Below are 17,016 nucleotides of genomic sequence, written 5' to 3'. Positions count from 1 at the left end.
TTCCTCTCCCTTCCTCTCTGTAAAAAGTCAATAAAATATATATTTTTTAAAATAACATAATAATTATATCAATAAGAGAGGTTTGTTTAAGGGTCATAATCTGTTTAGGGGGCAGAAAAGAGAATGTATTTTGAAGATGCATTTGCACAGCAAGCACACTATTTTTACTTATAATGAGGATGAGGTAGAGTCTCTCATAAAGCAACACTAATCAATTTGAAGTGTTTTCAAGGTTGTAAGATAATTAATCTTCTATGAGTGTGCTGTGTGGCAAAACTAGAGGACCTCATTTGACTAATAATAAAAAATAGGGAACTTTGCCCTGGACAGTGTGGCTCAGTTGGTTGGAGTGTCAGCCTGTGCTAAGAAGGTTGTGAGTTCGGTTCCCGGTAGGGGCGCATGAGAAGAGCAACCAATTGATGTCTTTCTCTCACATCAATGTTTCCCTCCTCTTCCTCCCTCTCTAAATTAAAATATAATACAACACAACACAACACAAGGAGCTTTATATCAATGTTTAATTTCTCTGCCCCATGAAATCCAAAAATCTGGGAACCACTTCTCAAAGCACTAGACCTAAGGTACAGAGTAAAAAAGAACCTTTAAGTTTCCTTCCAAATTTCTGCAACCAAAATTACTCTATCAGTAAAGGAGACAGGAACTCAAATAAAAACTTAAAATGAAGAGGTAACAAGTTCATGTCCGGAACATCCTCTATAAGGAACAGTATAGTAAGGAAGGCCCCAAACAACCATCATTCACATTTAACCTCCTGGCCTGGAAGCACACTGCATCCTAATAAATGTCATCAATACTGTTTTGAAATATATCCGGAATTTGTTGTGTAAGCATGGAAACATGCATAGTTGAAAATGACTGTCACAAAGGAAGAATTTTTTATACTCACAGATTCCTAAAAATAGGAGCCATGGCACACCACACAGGGCCACATGAAGAGGAACAAGGGTCGGTCAGGAGACAGAGGAAGCAAGGGGAAAACATGAGCATGAGGCCTGGTTGTAGTTTTCATGGAAACGAATGGGTAAGGAGGGGTAAACAGGCTAAGCAGGCTTAGGATTGACTAGTTTATAATTTCAGTGTTCTAAAGGCACTATGCAAGGCAATTAACTTATTTTTACCTCATTTGATCCTTACAACTGTAAGTGGTAGTCACTGTTATAACCCAATTTTCAGATGAGGAGACTGAGGTTCAGAGAGCATAGGAAACAGCAATACTTCAGTATCAAAACTATATGTCAAGAGTATTGTTTAAGCCAGTCCAGTTCCTTTCAGAATACTGAAGGGACGTGACTTCTAAATCTCCCCAAAATCAAACCTGATGGAACTAAAGAAAAAAAACACCAAGATATGAAAAAAACCTATGAGAGAATAATAAACCATGACAAAGCTGAGTTTATGCCAACTATGCTAGAATGACTCAGTATCTATCATTGCAATTTGTCACATTAACAGATGAAAAGAAAGAAACCATATGATCTTAATAGATTCAGGAAAGGCATTTTACAGACTTCAACACCTGCTCATGATTTCAAAAAAACAAAACAAAACAATTCTTAGTAAATTAGGAACAGAAAAGAAACTCCCTTAACCCAATAAAGATATCTACAAAAAACCGATGGTGAACATTATTCTAAATGGGCAAACATTAGAAATATTCCCTTTAAAATCAGTACTAAGACAAGAATGGGCATCATCACCACTCACATTCAACACCGAATGCAATAAGCAAGAAAGAGAAAGTATACTCTCATTCCTAGAAGATATGCAGTCTTGCTATCAGTTTTGTCAAGTACAACACAATAAGCAGAAACAGATCCATAGATATAGAGAACAAACTGATTATTGCCAAAGGGTAAGAGTTAGGGGGATCGAAATAAAAAGAAATTCTAATTCACCCAGAGACACCAGAATGATTTAGTTTGCTTATCCACACCAGGGCTAGGAGATGCTTGATAGCAATTCTAAATTGTATGCACATAACAGAGCTAAAAAACATAAGAAGTAAAACCTAATAGAACTAAAATAAAACAATAGACAAGTTCACAAATATAATTAGAGATTTTACACCCTTCTCCTAATATTTGATAGAAATAATAGACCAAATCAACAACAATACATAAGAACTCAACAACACCATCAACCAACATGATATAATCAACACTTATAAAACACTCCAGCCAACAATCGCATTATACACATTCTTTTCAAATGCCTGTGGAATATATATATCAAGATAAATCATATCTTAGGCCATAAAAAAAACCCTCAATAAATTTAAAATAATTGAAATCATATGAAATGCATTTTCCAATGACAATCGAAACTAAAAAATAAATAACAGAAATGTAACATGAAAAATCTCCAAACACTTGAAAACTAAACAAAGTACCTCTAAATAATCCACATGAAATAGAAAGTCTCAAGGGAAATCATAAAATAAATGAAAAATCATCAAAATAAAAATAGAATATGCCTGGCTGGCATGGCTTAGCAATTGAGTGTCGACCCAAGAACCAAGAGGTCACCGGTTCAATTCCTGGTCAGAGCATATGTCTGGGTTGCAGGCTCAATCCCCAGTAAAGGACATACAGGGAGCAGCCAATGGATGATTCTGTCTCATCATATATTTGTAAAAGGCTAAGTGAGTGAACGTATGTCCCTCCAACCATCCAACTGACCGACCGGCCAGCACATATGATGTACATTGGCAATTTAAAAATAAACTTTGACTCGTGCATGCACGATACATATAAAGTTCTCATTGGCGCCAATCGCACACATGTGCTTCAATCTGTCATTGTTGATTGTGAATTTGCTAGTATTACCATGAATATGGATGCAAAAATCTTTAACAAAATATTAGCAAATAGAACACAATACATAAAACATTAGCAAATAGAATTCAACAATACAGAAAAAGAATTATACTCCATAACCAAGGGGAGTTTATTCATGAATCAAGGCTTGTTTAATATTTAAAAATCAATCAGTGCAGCCCTGGCCGGTTTGCTCCTTCATTCTGCCTCACCACGCCAACTATCAGATCTGAACCTTTCTGCGAGGGACTGGACCTCGTGGGATGCCAGGTATTTGACGACGAAGAGGCCATGAGAAGTTGTAGGTATATAAGAGAGTATTGTAGAAGCCAGCGACCAAGTAGCAATTGCTAACAAGGAGCCACTAGGCAAAACAGTTCTTCAAAGCAAAGTCCCATATAGCAGGTAGCTGCACACCATTTAGGTAACAATACATCTTTCCTACATAGTAGCCTCCAACATAGGAGATATACAAGAGTCATACTTAGAGCTATAGCCTCTCTAAGCAGCAGCACCTGCTGATCAGTAATACATCTTCCCTATAATGCAGCCTTGTACTGGCTGATCAGTAACAATTTTATACTACTTAGACAAGAGGCTTCTTTCCAAATAGTGACCTCGGTCTTTTGAGTTATAGAAGGGCACACTGCTCAGTGTACATACAGATTACTGTGGCCTTGCTCTTGCACCTGTGTGTAGTTCTTGGACACCATGATTAAGATTCTGACCCTCAGGGTGGCCTTGAGCATCTGGCTAACTCTGCATTGGGCCCCCCACACTGAACATCATCAAAGTTAAAAAAAAAAAAAATTACCTTGTGCAAAGACCCTGTTAAGAAGATGGAAAGAGCCGAAACCGGTTTGGCTCAGTGGTAGAGCGTCGGTCTGTGGACTGAAAGGTCCCAGGTTCGATTCCGGTCAAGGGCATGTACATTGGTTGTGGGCACATCCCCGGTAGGGGGTGTGCAAGAGGCAGCTGGTCGATATTTCTCTCTCATTGATATTTCTAGCTCTCTATCTCTCTCTCCCTTCCTCTCTGCAAAATATCAATAAAATATATTTTTTAAAAAAAAAGATGGAAAGAGAAGCTACAGAATAGAAAAAATATTTGACAAAGACTTATATAAACTCAATAATAAAAATCATCCAATTAGTTAATTGGCAAAAGAGTGAAAAGATAAATTATCTAAGAGGCTATTCATATGGAAAGCAAATAGAGGAAAAGATGTTCAACATCATTAGCCATTAGGGAAGCTCAAATTTATACCACAAGTTATCTTTGAACTAGTTCTTTTCCCAAGCTGGGATGTTCTAGCCTGTGATTCAGCTTCACAGAGGTCTTTGTTTGAAAGACATTTCCTGAGAAATGCCTTTTCTACCTCCCCCATATATTTTTTCACCACCCGAAATCCCTGGTCATTCTTGGTTCCCTTAATTTTTAACTCATTCATCACACTTATCCCTGGCTGTCATAATATATATTTGTTTGTTGTCTGTGTCCCCCATTAGAATAAGTTTCATGAAAGTAAAGATCTTGTCTTCATCAAGTGTCTGACACAGAGCAGTCAATAAATACATATTTTGTTGTTTGTTTGTTTAATCCTCACCCAAGGATATTTTTCCATTGATTTTTAGAGAGAGGAAAAGGCAGAAATATGGATATGAGATAAATACATCAATTGGTTGCCTCTTGCTCATGCCCCAAGTAGGGACTGGGCTGGGGAGGAGCCTGCAACCAAGGTACATGCCCTCAACCAGAATCAAACCCGGGATTCTTCGGTCCGCAGGCCGAGGCTCTATCCACTGAGCAAACTGGTTAGGGTAATATTTTGGATAAATTATAACACACATTTACATGCTCAAAAGGTTTACTTTCATATTCTTACCCATGACATTTTACCCAAATAGACTTCAGGATTTCAGACCTCCCCTGCCTCAGGCCCCCAAAATGTTTATTTCAAGGCTAAAACCATAGTATTGTTTGTAGTTCTTCCTTTATACTCCTTCCAGTTCTGCTAGAAGGACACCTACCACCACTCTGTTGATCTCAGCTATCCCTCCACCAGTCATTATCCCACACAGTTATAAAAAGTCAGAAGGCTGAGTAAAAGCACAGAAAAGGGTCCTCAGGCAAGAATAGCAGCAGGTGTTAGAAAAGAGAAACTAATCAGAGCTGTGGGACAATCCTGGTGTGCTGTTCAATACCCTCTGGCCTATTGGTATTGGCCTATAACATAAGACTCAGAAGCTCCCCAATGAAGGTTGTGGTTGATTAACCCAATAGGAGTTAAAATTTTTTGGATTTGTTGACTTTTGCTTGGCAATGAACATCAATTTAATTATGAACTTGTCACTCAAGTGTAATAACTCTTTCCATTCTTTTTCATTTAGCTAACTTCAGAGGGCTCTTGGCTTTGTTTAAAGGAGCCATAGTTTCCATTTAAATTATGTATCCCAAAGCCACAATGACCCAGAGTTCAGTCTTCTTACAACACAGACCACAAACCATTTAAAATGTTTCAATGTGAAAAAGATTCTAGGGGTGGCCTGCACATTCTCTAACTAACCCCATAACTGAGTTGCAATACATGAGAAATTATAGTACAAGAATTTCTACCTTCAAACCTTCTTTTCTCAATATACATTTCAATCCTTTTGAACACAATTAACTATTAAACATATTCTTTTAAAATTAAAAAGAATATTAAAAAACATAATTTAAATGTCTCTGCATACTAAATTATTTAACTACTCCTAGTGGACACGACACTTATCCCCTCATTTTTAGAAAAGAACTCTGCTTTACTTCTTCCCACAAATTACTCATTAATTCTGTTTTTTAATCCTGTAACTGAGACCAGATGATATTTAGACTGCCTCAAAAATGTTAAATATAGCAGCTATATGCTGAGAAGAGGTAGGCTTTCTACTTAATTTGTAATTTTTAACTAAAAAGTAAAAAACAAAAAACAAAAAACAAAAGGTCAACTTTTATAAGGTGGTCCAAGTGGGGAAGAGGAGATGCCCATTGCCAGCAAGGTCATTCATAACACACTATGTGGCGACACAGCCTCTCAGGTGCTGGCTCTCCACTTCAAACCCTAAACTACACATTCAGTTACTTAATGTTTTCATCCAAGTTCAGGAATTCTTTTGTAGGTAAATTTTTTTCTTATTTTTTTAAATTTCTTTATTGATTAAGGTACTACATATGTGTACTTATCCTCCCATTGACACCACCACCACCCAACTCATGCCCTCACCCCTCTGTTGTCTGTGTCCATTGGTTAAGCCAATGGTCGGCAAACTGTGACTCGCAAGCCACATGTGGCTCTTTGGCCCCTTGAATATGGCTCTTCCACAAAATATCATGGCCTGGCCAAGTCTATTTTGAAGAAGTGGTGGTAAAAGAAGTTTAAGTTTAAAAAATTTGACTCACAAGAGAAATTTCCTTAAAAAGACTTTGAGAATGTTTTCATATGTCTCTTGGCCTTCCTTCTGTCCTCCTTCAAAAAGTATCTATTTAGGTCCACTGCCCATTTTTTTGTTGGATCATTTATCTTCCTTTTGTTAAGGTGAAATGAGATCCCTGTAAATGTTGGAGATTAACCTTTACCGGTGATAACATTGGCAAATACGTTCTCCCAGGCATTGGGCTTTCTTGTTGCTTTGTTGATGGTTTCTTTTGCTGTGCAAAAGCTTTTTGTTTTGATGTAGTCCCATTTGCTTATTTTTTCTTTAGCTTCCATTGCCCTAGGTAGGGTAGGCTGATCATAAGTTTGCTGCTCCTCAGACAGGGGCGGCTGCTCACATGGCTGATGCTCCTTGGACTAGGGCAGACTGCTCCTTGGATGGGGGCAGGCTGTTCGCAGGGCTGCTGCTCCTTGGACAGCAGGAGTGGGCTGCTCATGTGCCTGCTGCTCATTCTAACTGCTCCAGAACAAGGCTCAGGACACATCGGTCTATTCTGCAATCATTTTGTCCTCCTCCCATCAGTAAATTTAAAACCAAAGTAGTACCTCTGATTCTGTCTATGAAAAATTACCTTTCTTTTCTTGAAAATGTTATTGTCTCTTTAATAGTAATATTTAATTGTTATTGGGAAACCAAGAAAAATTTATCATTATTCAGAGGTGATTTAAGAGATGATTTAAGAATTTTTTACTTTTAGGATACAGTAGATGATTCAATATACACGAGTATCAGGTTGCTTAACAGTGTGAACATTAACAAAAATTGGCTCATAGGTGTTTAGTTGTAACCACTGCTACTTTTTTTTTTTTTTTTGTACAGAGAGGAAGGGCTAGGGATAGAGAGCTAGAAACATCAGTGAGAGAGAGACATCAACCAGCTACCTCCTGCACACCCCCTACTGGGGATGTGCCCACAACCAATGCATATGCCCTTGACTGGAATCGAACCTGGGACGTTCAGACAGATGCTCTATCCACTGAGTCAAACCGGTTTCGGCACCACTGCTACTTCTGTTTCTTATAAGATCTACTCTGTTTAGTCCATTGCTCTATAATCTAGGCGGGGGGAGAATGTCCACCTCTAACATGAAAACTTGGCTTAAAATATTGTTTTTTATAAGCCAGGGTCACACAATTTATAAATTCATTGGTTTACTTATACATTCACTCAACTAAGTAAGTGTCAGAGAGTTGGTATGGTAAAATAGCAATGTGCCTTAAAATTTTAAAAAATAACTTTTTAAAACCAAGTTCATAGATTCAAGGAACAGATTGATGGTTGCTAGAGTGGGTGGGGAGTGAAGGAGAGAAATGGGTGAAATAAGTCAAAAAGTACAAACTTTGTTAAAGAAGTCACAGGGATATAATCTTCAGCCTGGTGACTATGTTAATAGTACTGTAGCCAGAGCTAGGGGCACCAAACACAGACATAGTAAATACAGGCAGAGAATCAGGCTAAGGGTACTAAAGAAACTGAAAGAGCAATCGGTTAAAGAGAATGGAGATGGGCCAGAGAATGAAACCCATTTAAAAAGAAGGAATCATAGCTGGTTTGACTCAGTGGATAGAGTGTCAGCCTGTGGACTGAAGGGTCTCAAGTTTGATTCCAGTCAAGGGCACATGCCTGGGTTGTGGGCTCAATACCCAGTAGGGGAATAGGGGGAGTGCAGGAAACTGTCGATCAATGATTCTTTCTCATCATTGATGTTTCTAACTCTCACTCCCTTTCCCTTCCTCTCTGAAATCAGTTATATATATATATTTTTTATTTATTTTTTTATTTTTTTAAACAGAAGGAAAACATAAGAACAGAAAAGATTCTGCCTCCTTCTCAAATAAAATATTCCATATAATTCTGTGACCAGTGGACAGGGACTGGGAAGCCATGTGATAATGCATTTAAGTTATCCATTTCTCATTTGCATTGGCAGTACCTTCTATGGCTATAATTACAAACAAACTTCTATAAGATTATTTTAGAAATAAATATTTTGAATCTAACTTAGAGAGAGGAAGGGAGGAAGAGAGAGAGGCAAACATCAATGTGAGAGAGAAACATCATCGGTTGCCTCCAGCATGCACCCCGATTGGGAATCAAACCCACAACCTGGGTATGTGCCCTGACCAGGAATCAAACTCACTTCCTTCTGGTGTATGGAATGACACTCCAACCAACTGAGCCACACTGGCCAGGGCAGGAATCAGTTTTTATTATCAAGGCTGATGTCACAGATAGAGATTTGCTTTTTAAACATTATTCCACTGCAGGACATTATTTATTGCCAAGCATCCATCTGTTTTGCATTTTAGTACTAACTTTTTATCCTCACACTCATTTCACTGAGAAGTTTCCAGGGGTGGTATTGGAGGCAGTAGCATTGGTTGTTATTTTGATAGAGGTACATTATATACTAGGAAAGCTGAATTTATTTCAATTTCTCTTTTGCAAAGCAATTAATCAGTGCAATCCCCTCAGTTTCCAATCAATTGTAAAAATAAAAATTGTAAAAACTACCATTTTCTCTCAATTATTGTTTTTTTCCTAAGTAACTTATCATTTTATTTATTTGAGTAGCAAGCATACAGTATCATATTAGTTGCAGGTGTGCAACAGTGACTCGACATTTATATATCTTACGAGGGGATCAGCACACTAAATCTAGTCACCATCTGTTCACCATGCAAAGTTATCACAATATTATTGACTATATTCCCCTTCACTTTTTTCATCCATGCCCCAACTGCCTCCCTCCCCCAGCAACTATCAGTTTGCTCTCTGTTTTAGACCTTTATTTGCTTATAATTTTTTCACCATCCATCTCTTTATCTTCTGCAACCTGACTTCTAATCTATTTCACCAACCTGCTCTCATTAAAGCTTTCTTCTTTATTCAGATCCTTCTAGAACCCATCACCACCTTTGACATTTATGAACATACTCTCATACTTGGGTGGCACTTAAAGCTCATATTCCATGACAAACACTCAAAGTCTGAGCAGAAAAGGCATCCGCTGTAAACCAAGAGCTAGAGGAGAAAATGTATATGAAAGAATTAAGCTGTAAGTGCTCAGAGGCAAAGCTGAGGCACAAATGGGGCACAGTTAGGAAGAATTTTTATTTTAAATCCAAGAGCCTTAGAAGTCATTTAGGCCTATACCTTCATTTTATAGATGAAATAATGAGGCATAGAAAATGTATCAAATAGGATGCCTTTAGTTACAAGTAATAGAAAACAGCAACGCAATTTGACTTAAATAATAAGTAACTATCGATATATTATGCTAGCGGCCCAGTGCACAAAATTCATGCACTGGGGCCCCTCAGCTGGCCTGTGCCCTCTCGCAGTACAGGAGCCCTCGGGGGCTGTTCGCCTGCCAGCTTAGGATCGGGCCTAACCCAGTAGTCGGGCATCCCTCTCACAGTCCAGGACCCCTCGCCCCTTACCGCCCACCTGCTCACTGCTCCTTAGTGCTGCCACAGAGGTGGGAGAGGCTCCTGCCACCACCACTACACTAGCCAGCCGTGAGCCCAGCTTCTGGCTGAGCGGTGCTCCTCCAGTAGGAGTGTACTGACCACCAGGAAGCAGCTCCTGCATTGAGCGTCTTCCCCCTGGTGGCCAGTGAGCATCATAGCAACCGGTTGTTCTGGTAAGTTCTGCCGTAATGGTCGCTTAGGCTTTTATTATATAGATGACAGTGGTCCAGACACATTAACCCCATGGCTGCTCTTCTCTGTGGCTCCCTTGGCCACTCCACCTTCCAAGTGTTAGCTTCAACTTCTGGATGTGAGCAAGTTGGCCTAGCAGTTTCAGGATTTACATCAGAGTCCTGGCCATTGAGGGAGGAAGATAAGGGGAAAGTGTGTCTTTTGTTTGAGTCTCTTTTCAGAAGCAAAGAAATCTGACCAAGAAGACTCTCTTGTTACCTCCCCTTTTCTAAAGGAATCACTGGAAAGGGGAATGGGATTCTAAGACTGGTTTAGTTTAAGCTTATGACTAAGCTTGGGGAAGAATGAGGACTGAAGAGTTAAAGTTATTCAATAGGCCATAATCAAAATGTCACTTGTAGATCTAAGCCATATCTTGATTCTTACATTTGTTTCACCACACTTCTCAGAATTCACTTGCTTCTCCTCCTGTTCATTAACAATGGATTCTACTCTTCTCTTTTTTTAAATTTCTCTCTGGGAAGTCACATATTCTTTTTGTAATCATGTTAGGGATGTTATGAGAATTAAAATAAAACTATACATATAAAAGGCTAATATGCAAAGTGTCCCCTCAGGAGTTCAACCAGGAAAAAGAGAGTTCGACTGCTCACTATGATGTGCACTGACACCCAGGGGGCGGCAAAGAACATGGCGGGCAACCAGCAGCAGCAGCGAGGCGCTGAGGGAATGAGAAGGTGGGGAGGCGAGGAGGCAGGGAACCTGATTGGCCCTGATCTCCAGGCCTAGGGAACCTACCTGTACATGAATTTTGTGCTTTGGGCCTCTAGTTACTATATATAAAGTGATCAGGACAATGCCTATTACACAATAAGTGCTCTAAGTGTGTGGTATTATTATTAAGGGATATATACTGGTTTTAGCGGACCAGCATCCCTTCCCCTTCTTTTGTCAAATGTTTCAGTTTTCCTTTGAAGAACTTCCGCTCCACCACACCATACAATCTTGTCACAATTCCAAGTCACTATAAATTGGTCCTAACCCCCACTGAGCAAATGGTCGGCACAAGGCCCAAATCAGGCTAATCTTACCTTTCCCCTGGAACATGAATCTTAAGGAGAATGACTCAGATAGAATGTACCGTATTTTTCGGACCATAAGACGCACCGGACCATAAGACGCACCAGTTTTTAGAGAAGGGAAATGAAGAAAAAAAGATTCTGAAACAAATAGTGTCCTAAAATATTTTATGTGCATTAAAACCCAACATCACAGTCATAAACACATGTAATCAACCCTGTAAAGTAAACAGCAGCATTTAGAACCATTTTAGAGCCGGGCAAGCACACAGAGACCACACAGAGCCGGGCAAGTAAAAAAACTTTTTTTTACAGTATATGTGTAGGCTATATTTGGACCATAAGACGCAGGGACTTTTTCCCCTCACTTCTGGGGGGAAAAAAGTGCGTCTTATGGTCCGAAAAATACGGTAGTTAAAATTCAGTCTCTCTAGGATAAGGCCTTGAGCAGGCTTTTCCCATGTTTTTGCCCTCTAGACCCCTGAAACTGGTTGTTCTTTCCAAAATCTGATTAATAGTTCTTCCTTTGATTCCATTACCTATCTAATCTCCACTGGGATCGAGCCTAAATGGGCCATCGGACATCCCTCTCACATCCAGGACTGCTGGCTCCCAACTGCTCACCTGCCTGCCTTTCTGATTGCCCCTAACCTAAGGTGACCAGACGTCCTGCTTTTGGTGGGACAGTCCCGATTTTTAACAATTTGTCCAGCGTCCCATGGCGTTTTAAAAAAGTCCTGATTTTTGGAAAGCAGGACACCTGGTCACCTACCCTAACCGCTTCTGCCTGCCAGCCTGATCATCCCCTTAACCACTCCCATGCCAGCCTGATTAATGTCTGTTCCCCTGCCAGCCTGTTTGCCCCCAACTTCCCTCCTCTGCCAGCCTGGTCACCCCCAACTGCCCTCCCTTGCAGGCCTGGTCCCTCTCAACTGCCCTCCCTTGCAGGCCTGGTGCCTCCCAACTGCCCTCCCCTGCTGACCATCTTGTGGTGGCCATCTTGTGACCACATGGGGGCAGCCATATTGTGTGTTGGATTGATGGTCAATCTGCATATTGCTCTTTTATTAGATAGGATAGAGACCTGGAAAGCAGTGGGTTTGCCCTGAAGGGTGTCCGGATCAAGGTGGGGGTTCCCTTGGGGTATGGGGTGGCCTAGACAAGGGGCCTGTGGTGATTTGCAGGCCAGCCACACCCCCTGGTGACCCAAGAAGAGGCCCTGGTATCTGGAATTTATTTACCTTCTACAATTGAAACTTAGTAGCCTGGAGAGGAGCCAAGTCTCCTGCTCGCTCTGTGGCCATGCCAGCAGCCATTTCTTTTGGGGTTGTGTATCTTCTATAATAGAAACTTTGTGGCCTTAAGTGGAAGCATGGGCTGGCCAGGGTGTGCGGAAAGCTTTGCATCTTCCATTGCCAGGGGCAACCCAAGCCTCCCGCTCTTTCCAGTTTTGTGGCTGCCCCATTTCTGTTTGGATTTGTTTACCTTCTATAATTGAAACTTTGTAGCCTTGAGTGGACGCTTTGGCCAACAAGGGCAGGAGGGAAGCTTGGCTTCCTCCATTGCCTGGGAAACCCAAGCCTCCCTCCTGCTCTCTGTGGCTGTAACCATCTTGGTTGGGTTTATTTGCAAACTCTCTCTGATTGGCCAGTGGGCGTGGCTGGTGGGTGTGGCAGAGTGCTGGTTAATTTGCACATTACTCTTTTATTAGATAGGATATATAGATATATAGATATATTTATAGATATATAGATATATAGATATATATACAGGTATAGATATATAGATATAGATAGATTGTACCTATATGTAAATCATGACTACCCCAACAAAAAAAGTGTTCCTGGAGGTCAAAATTTTATTTTATACTAGAGGCCCAGTGCATGAATTCATGTACAAGTGGGGTCTGGCTGACCCGGCCCCAATCAGGGTGGATCAGGGCCAGGTCTGTTGGAAGAGATGGCGGGAGATTGGCCGACTGGCCTGCCTGATCAGGGTCTGATCAGGGCCGAGCTGGCTGGGGGAGGAGCAGAGGGTGATTAGCTGGCAGGCCCTGCCCCCAATTGGGTGGGGAGCCTATTGGGAACAGGGCTGGTTATGTGGAAGGGCTGTGAATGGTGGGCCGGCCAGCCTCACCCCCAAATGTGGTGGGAAGGGCCGATCGGGGGTCTGTGGCCAGGGGAGGGACCATGGGTGGTTGGCTGGCTGGCCTTGCCCCTGATAAGAGTGGGGGGAGGGGGGGCCTGATCAGGGGCAGAGCTGACTGGAGGAGGAGCTGCAGGCTGATCAGTTTGGTGGGGGCACATCAGGGGCGGGGCCAGATGGGGGAAGGGGCTGGCCCTGCCCTTGATCAGGATGGGGGGCTGATCTGGGATGGAGCTAGCAGGAGAGGCTCTAGGTCGGCTGGCCAGCCCTGCCCCCTATTAGGGTATGGGTTGTGATCAGGGGTGGAGCTGGCTGCCGGGACGGGTCATGGGAAGTTGTTCCCAGGCTGCTCCTTGATCAGGGTGGTGGGGGCCCATCCGGCATGGGGCAGGACAGAGGGAGGGGCTTCAGGAGGTTGGCTGGCCAGCCCCACCCCAATATGGGTGGGGGAGTGATCAGAGGCAGGGCTGGCTGGGGGGAAGGACTGCAGGCTGGTCAGGATGTGGTGGGTCAGGAGTGGGGGTTGGAGGAAGGACCACAGGGGAGTTGGCGGTCCAGCCGCACCCCCTGATCAGGCCGGTTCCCTGGCCATAGTGGGCATCATAGAGACAGGTCGTTACAGTCATTATGGCATTCTGGTTGCTGGCTTTTCATATATATAGATTCTTTTATGTTCTTCATAGTACTTAGTCCAGAGTAAGGCTCAGCAAGTCCTTAGTAATTAACTTTTGAATGGCCCTCTGAACAGCTAAGTGTATGTGCTGCTGAAGTGAGCACACGGCTGATTTTTTTTACCGTTGTATAAGCTTACAAAAAAGATAGGCTACAGAACTTCCAGGTTTTTCCCCATAGTGGATTATACACACTCAGCATCCAATTTTATTAATCTACAAAAAAGTTGAAAACTTCAGGAGCTGAAAATTAATTCCAAATATGATAGGAAATTCCAAATGTATCCTTTAAGGTTGATATTTGAATCTTTGGTGCTGAAAGGTTTTGTTTTGTATAAAAACTAAAAACATGAAGATAAGGGGAACAGATACTCAGACACTTGCCCCATTCTGATGCTTTTCCTCATAGAATTGTTGATGAAGGTCAAAGTAGAAAAGGTAACTATTGTATCTTTTCATTGTCCTGTTTCTGAAGAAATGTTCTTTTATTTTTGAAACTCTGAATAATATAAAGTACACCATCTTTGTTCTCTAATTTCCCTAAGCATGTGAAAAAATATACACAGAAATAAAAACTTAATGCCCAGAGCATACTATTTACATATATACAATGGCACTGTTTCATAGCTACATGGGCAGTTTTCTAATCATGTGGAATAGTCAACTGAGAAAGAGAAATGGAAAAAGCATAGACTCAATTCCATGTGAAGCTGTCTGTGAAATGGAGATGCATAAATTGACTTTTAACTGATCCTGGGAACAAGTTTATATTACATCTAAATTACACCTCTAGAAAATTCCATACTTGTTGGCTTATTGTTGTTTACTGGATATGGTTATTCTGGTTAGAAAAAAAAAAAATGTGTGTGTGTGTTTTTTTTAATGCTATCCACTACGAATTTTTCAACCAGACTAACTCTTTATTGTTTTCTTTTTTTAAAAAAATATATATTTTTTATTGATTTTGTACAGAGAGGAAGGGAGGGAGATAGAGAGTTAGAAACATCGATGAGAGAGAATCATCGATCAGCTGCCTCTTGCACACCCCCTACTGGGGATATGCCTGCAACCAAGGTACATGCCCTTGACCAGAATCGAACCCGGAACCCTTCAGTCCCCAAGCCGAAGCTCTATCCATTGAGCCAAACCGGCCTCGGCTTAATTGTTTTTCTTTCTACAGAACATTTTAGGAGAGAGAAAAAAAGGGAAGAGTAGGAGGAGAGGGAGAAAAAATCTACTTATCCTACTTGGATTGTGCAAGACAGCCTGGTGCAACCATATTCTGATTCTCCTCTTCATTCTGCAGTGCAGTGAGCTCTACCATGTTAACCATCACATCATTGGTGTGGCCAGGGAGCTGGGGAAGCACTGAAATGATCTTCTCTACCAAGTTGTCTCCATGATGTCCAACTGCTCCTGTTTAAGCAGACAGAAATTATGAACTCACAAAATGGGAGGAATAAGAAGCTGAATTAACGTTTTAATGATATGGTGGGCATCAATAAAAACTGAATGGATAAATAATCAGCCTATAGTCACCCAGGTAAATGGTGTCATAGGATGATACTATATTGAAATTTGAGAGCCAAATTTTACTGATGAAGATCCTAAGACCCTGAAGGACCTGCAGACCTGACAAGGAATAGCAGATCGCCCCTCTGCTAGATCCATATCTTCATAATGGCAACTGTTTGTCTAATTCACCCTATATTCACCACATCTGGTAGGCAACTTGGCAGCTAGTAGGTTCTCACTAAATATTTGCCAGGTAGAGAAAAGAATAAATAACTGAATGGTAACAGTTTACAATGGTAGAGGTATTTATAGGCATTCTGTGCACCAGGGACTGTTCTAGGTGCTTTATATGTATTAACTCTTCTAATAACAAATGACTAAATGAATCAAATTGAAATTCAAGACCAATGACACAGTTTAATACTTTTCCCATGAAACCAAGTTATCTTTCCAAAAGTCATTGTTGCTTCAAAGACCTCACTCCAACAATGGGTGGGACTTGAAACATTTAATTGTTTTACTCACTGTAAGCCAATTAATATTTGCTTCCTTAATGCCTCTCTGTCCTCTTATCTCTATCTTTATCTCTGTCTTTCTATTGTTTTTTGCCATGTCATATTATTTGGACAGAAAAACTACATAGAAAAGACGAAACCAGGAATTCAAGAAATCATCTTAATTACCATCAGGATCTTTATCACAATAGCTAACATTTAGTTAGAGCTTCTGATGTTTGAGGTATATTAAGTTCCATACTACATCTATTATCCACTTAACTCTTACAACTTTTAATTGGTAGGTGTTAATATGCTCATTTACAGAGTAGAAGACTCAGTTTAAATAACTTGCTCAAGCTTACACAACTTTTAATATTTTTTTATTGATTTCAGAGACAAAGGGAGAGGAAGAGATAGAAACATCACTGATGAGGGAGAATCATTGATCGGCTGCCTCCTGCATGCCCCTAACTGGGGATCAGACCTGCAACCCAGGCATGCACCCTGACCATGCCTTGACTGAAATCAAACCGTGACCTCCTGGTTCATAGGTCAACACTCTACCACTGAGCCACGCCAGCTGGGCAAGCTTACACAATATCTGTGTTTTCCGATGGTCTTAGGTGACCCTGCTAGCGGTTCTCAACCTGTGGGTCGCCACCTACATACAGGTTGAGAACCGCTGCTGTAGAGCCCAAGACCATCGGAAAACACAGATATTTACATTACGATTCATAACAGCAAAATTACAGTTATGAAGTAGCAACGAAAATAATTTTATAATTAGGGGTCACCACAACATGAGGAACTGTATTAAAGAATCGTGGCATTAGAAAGGTTGAGAACCACTGTACTAGGAGGGTCATCTATTAACACCTCTACAACAAAATAGCGCCATCCTATAAAGAATTGTTAATATTGGCATCTGTAGACAATGTCAGCATAATTACTTTTTTCCAATCTCTTGAGCTAGATACAGCTGTTGTTGTTTAACAAGGCAGTGCATGATGAAGATGTATTTACCCATCACAGCATTTAGAAAATTCAGTGCAATTGCTAATTTGCTTGTTTTATCTCCCTCTAGACCAGTGTTTCCCAAAGTGTGGTACGGGTACCCCCAGGGGTACGGGAAGA

At 41.0% G+C, this 17,016-nt stretch overlaps 1 protein-coding gene across 4 annotated transcripts in view; it reads right to left on the bottom strand.

The window, feature by feature from the left end:
- The window catches only part of SCFD2 (sec1 family domain containing 2), a 318,795-nt gene that overhangs the window by 300,281 nt on the left and 1,498 nt on the right, over positions 1 to 17,016 (bottom strand). For all 4 annotated transcript variants that reach the window (XM_084899934.1, XM_084899937.1, XM_084899935.1 and 1 more), the window contains exon 2: positions 15,118 to 15,286. In XM_084899934.1, the coding sequence (XP_084756060.1) occupies positions 15,118 to 15,286 (169 nt within the window). The remainder of the gene's footprint in view (positions 1 to 15,117; positions 15,287 to 17,016) is intronic.

This window comes from Pipistrellus hanaki (genome assembly GCF_964339955.1).
Source record: "Pipistrellus hanaki genome assembly, chromosome: 1".
NCBI lineage: Eukaryota > Metazoa > Chordata > Mammalia > Chiroptera > Vespertilionidae > Pipistrellus > Pipistrellus hanaki.
The sequence above is the reverse complement of the archived record's forward strand: the minus strand, read 5'-3'. Positions and strand labels throughout refer to the sequence as shown.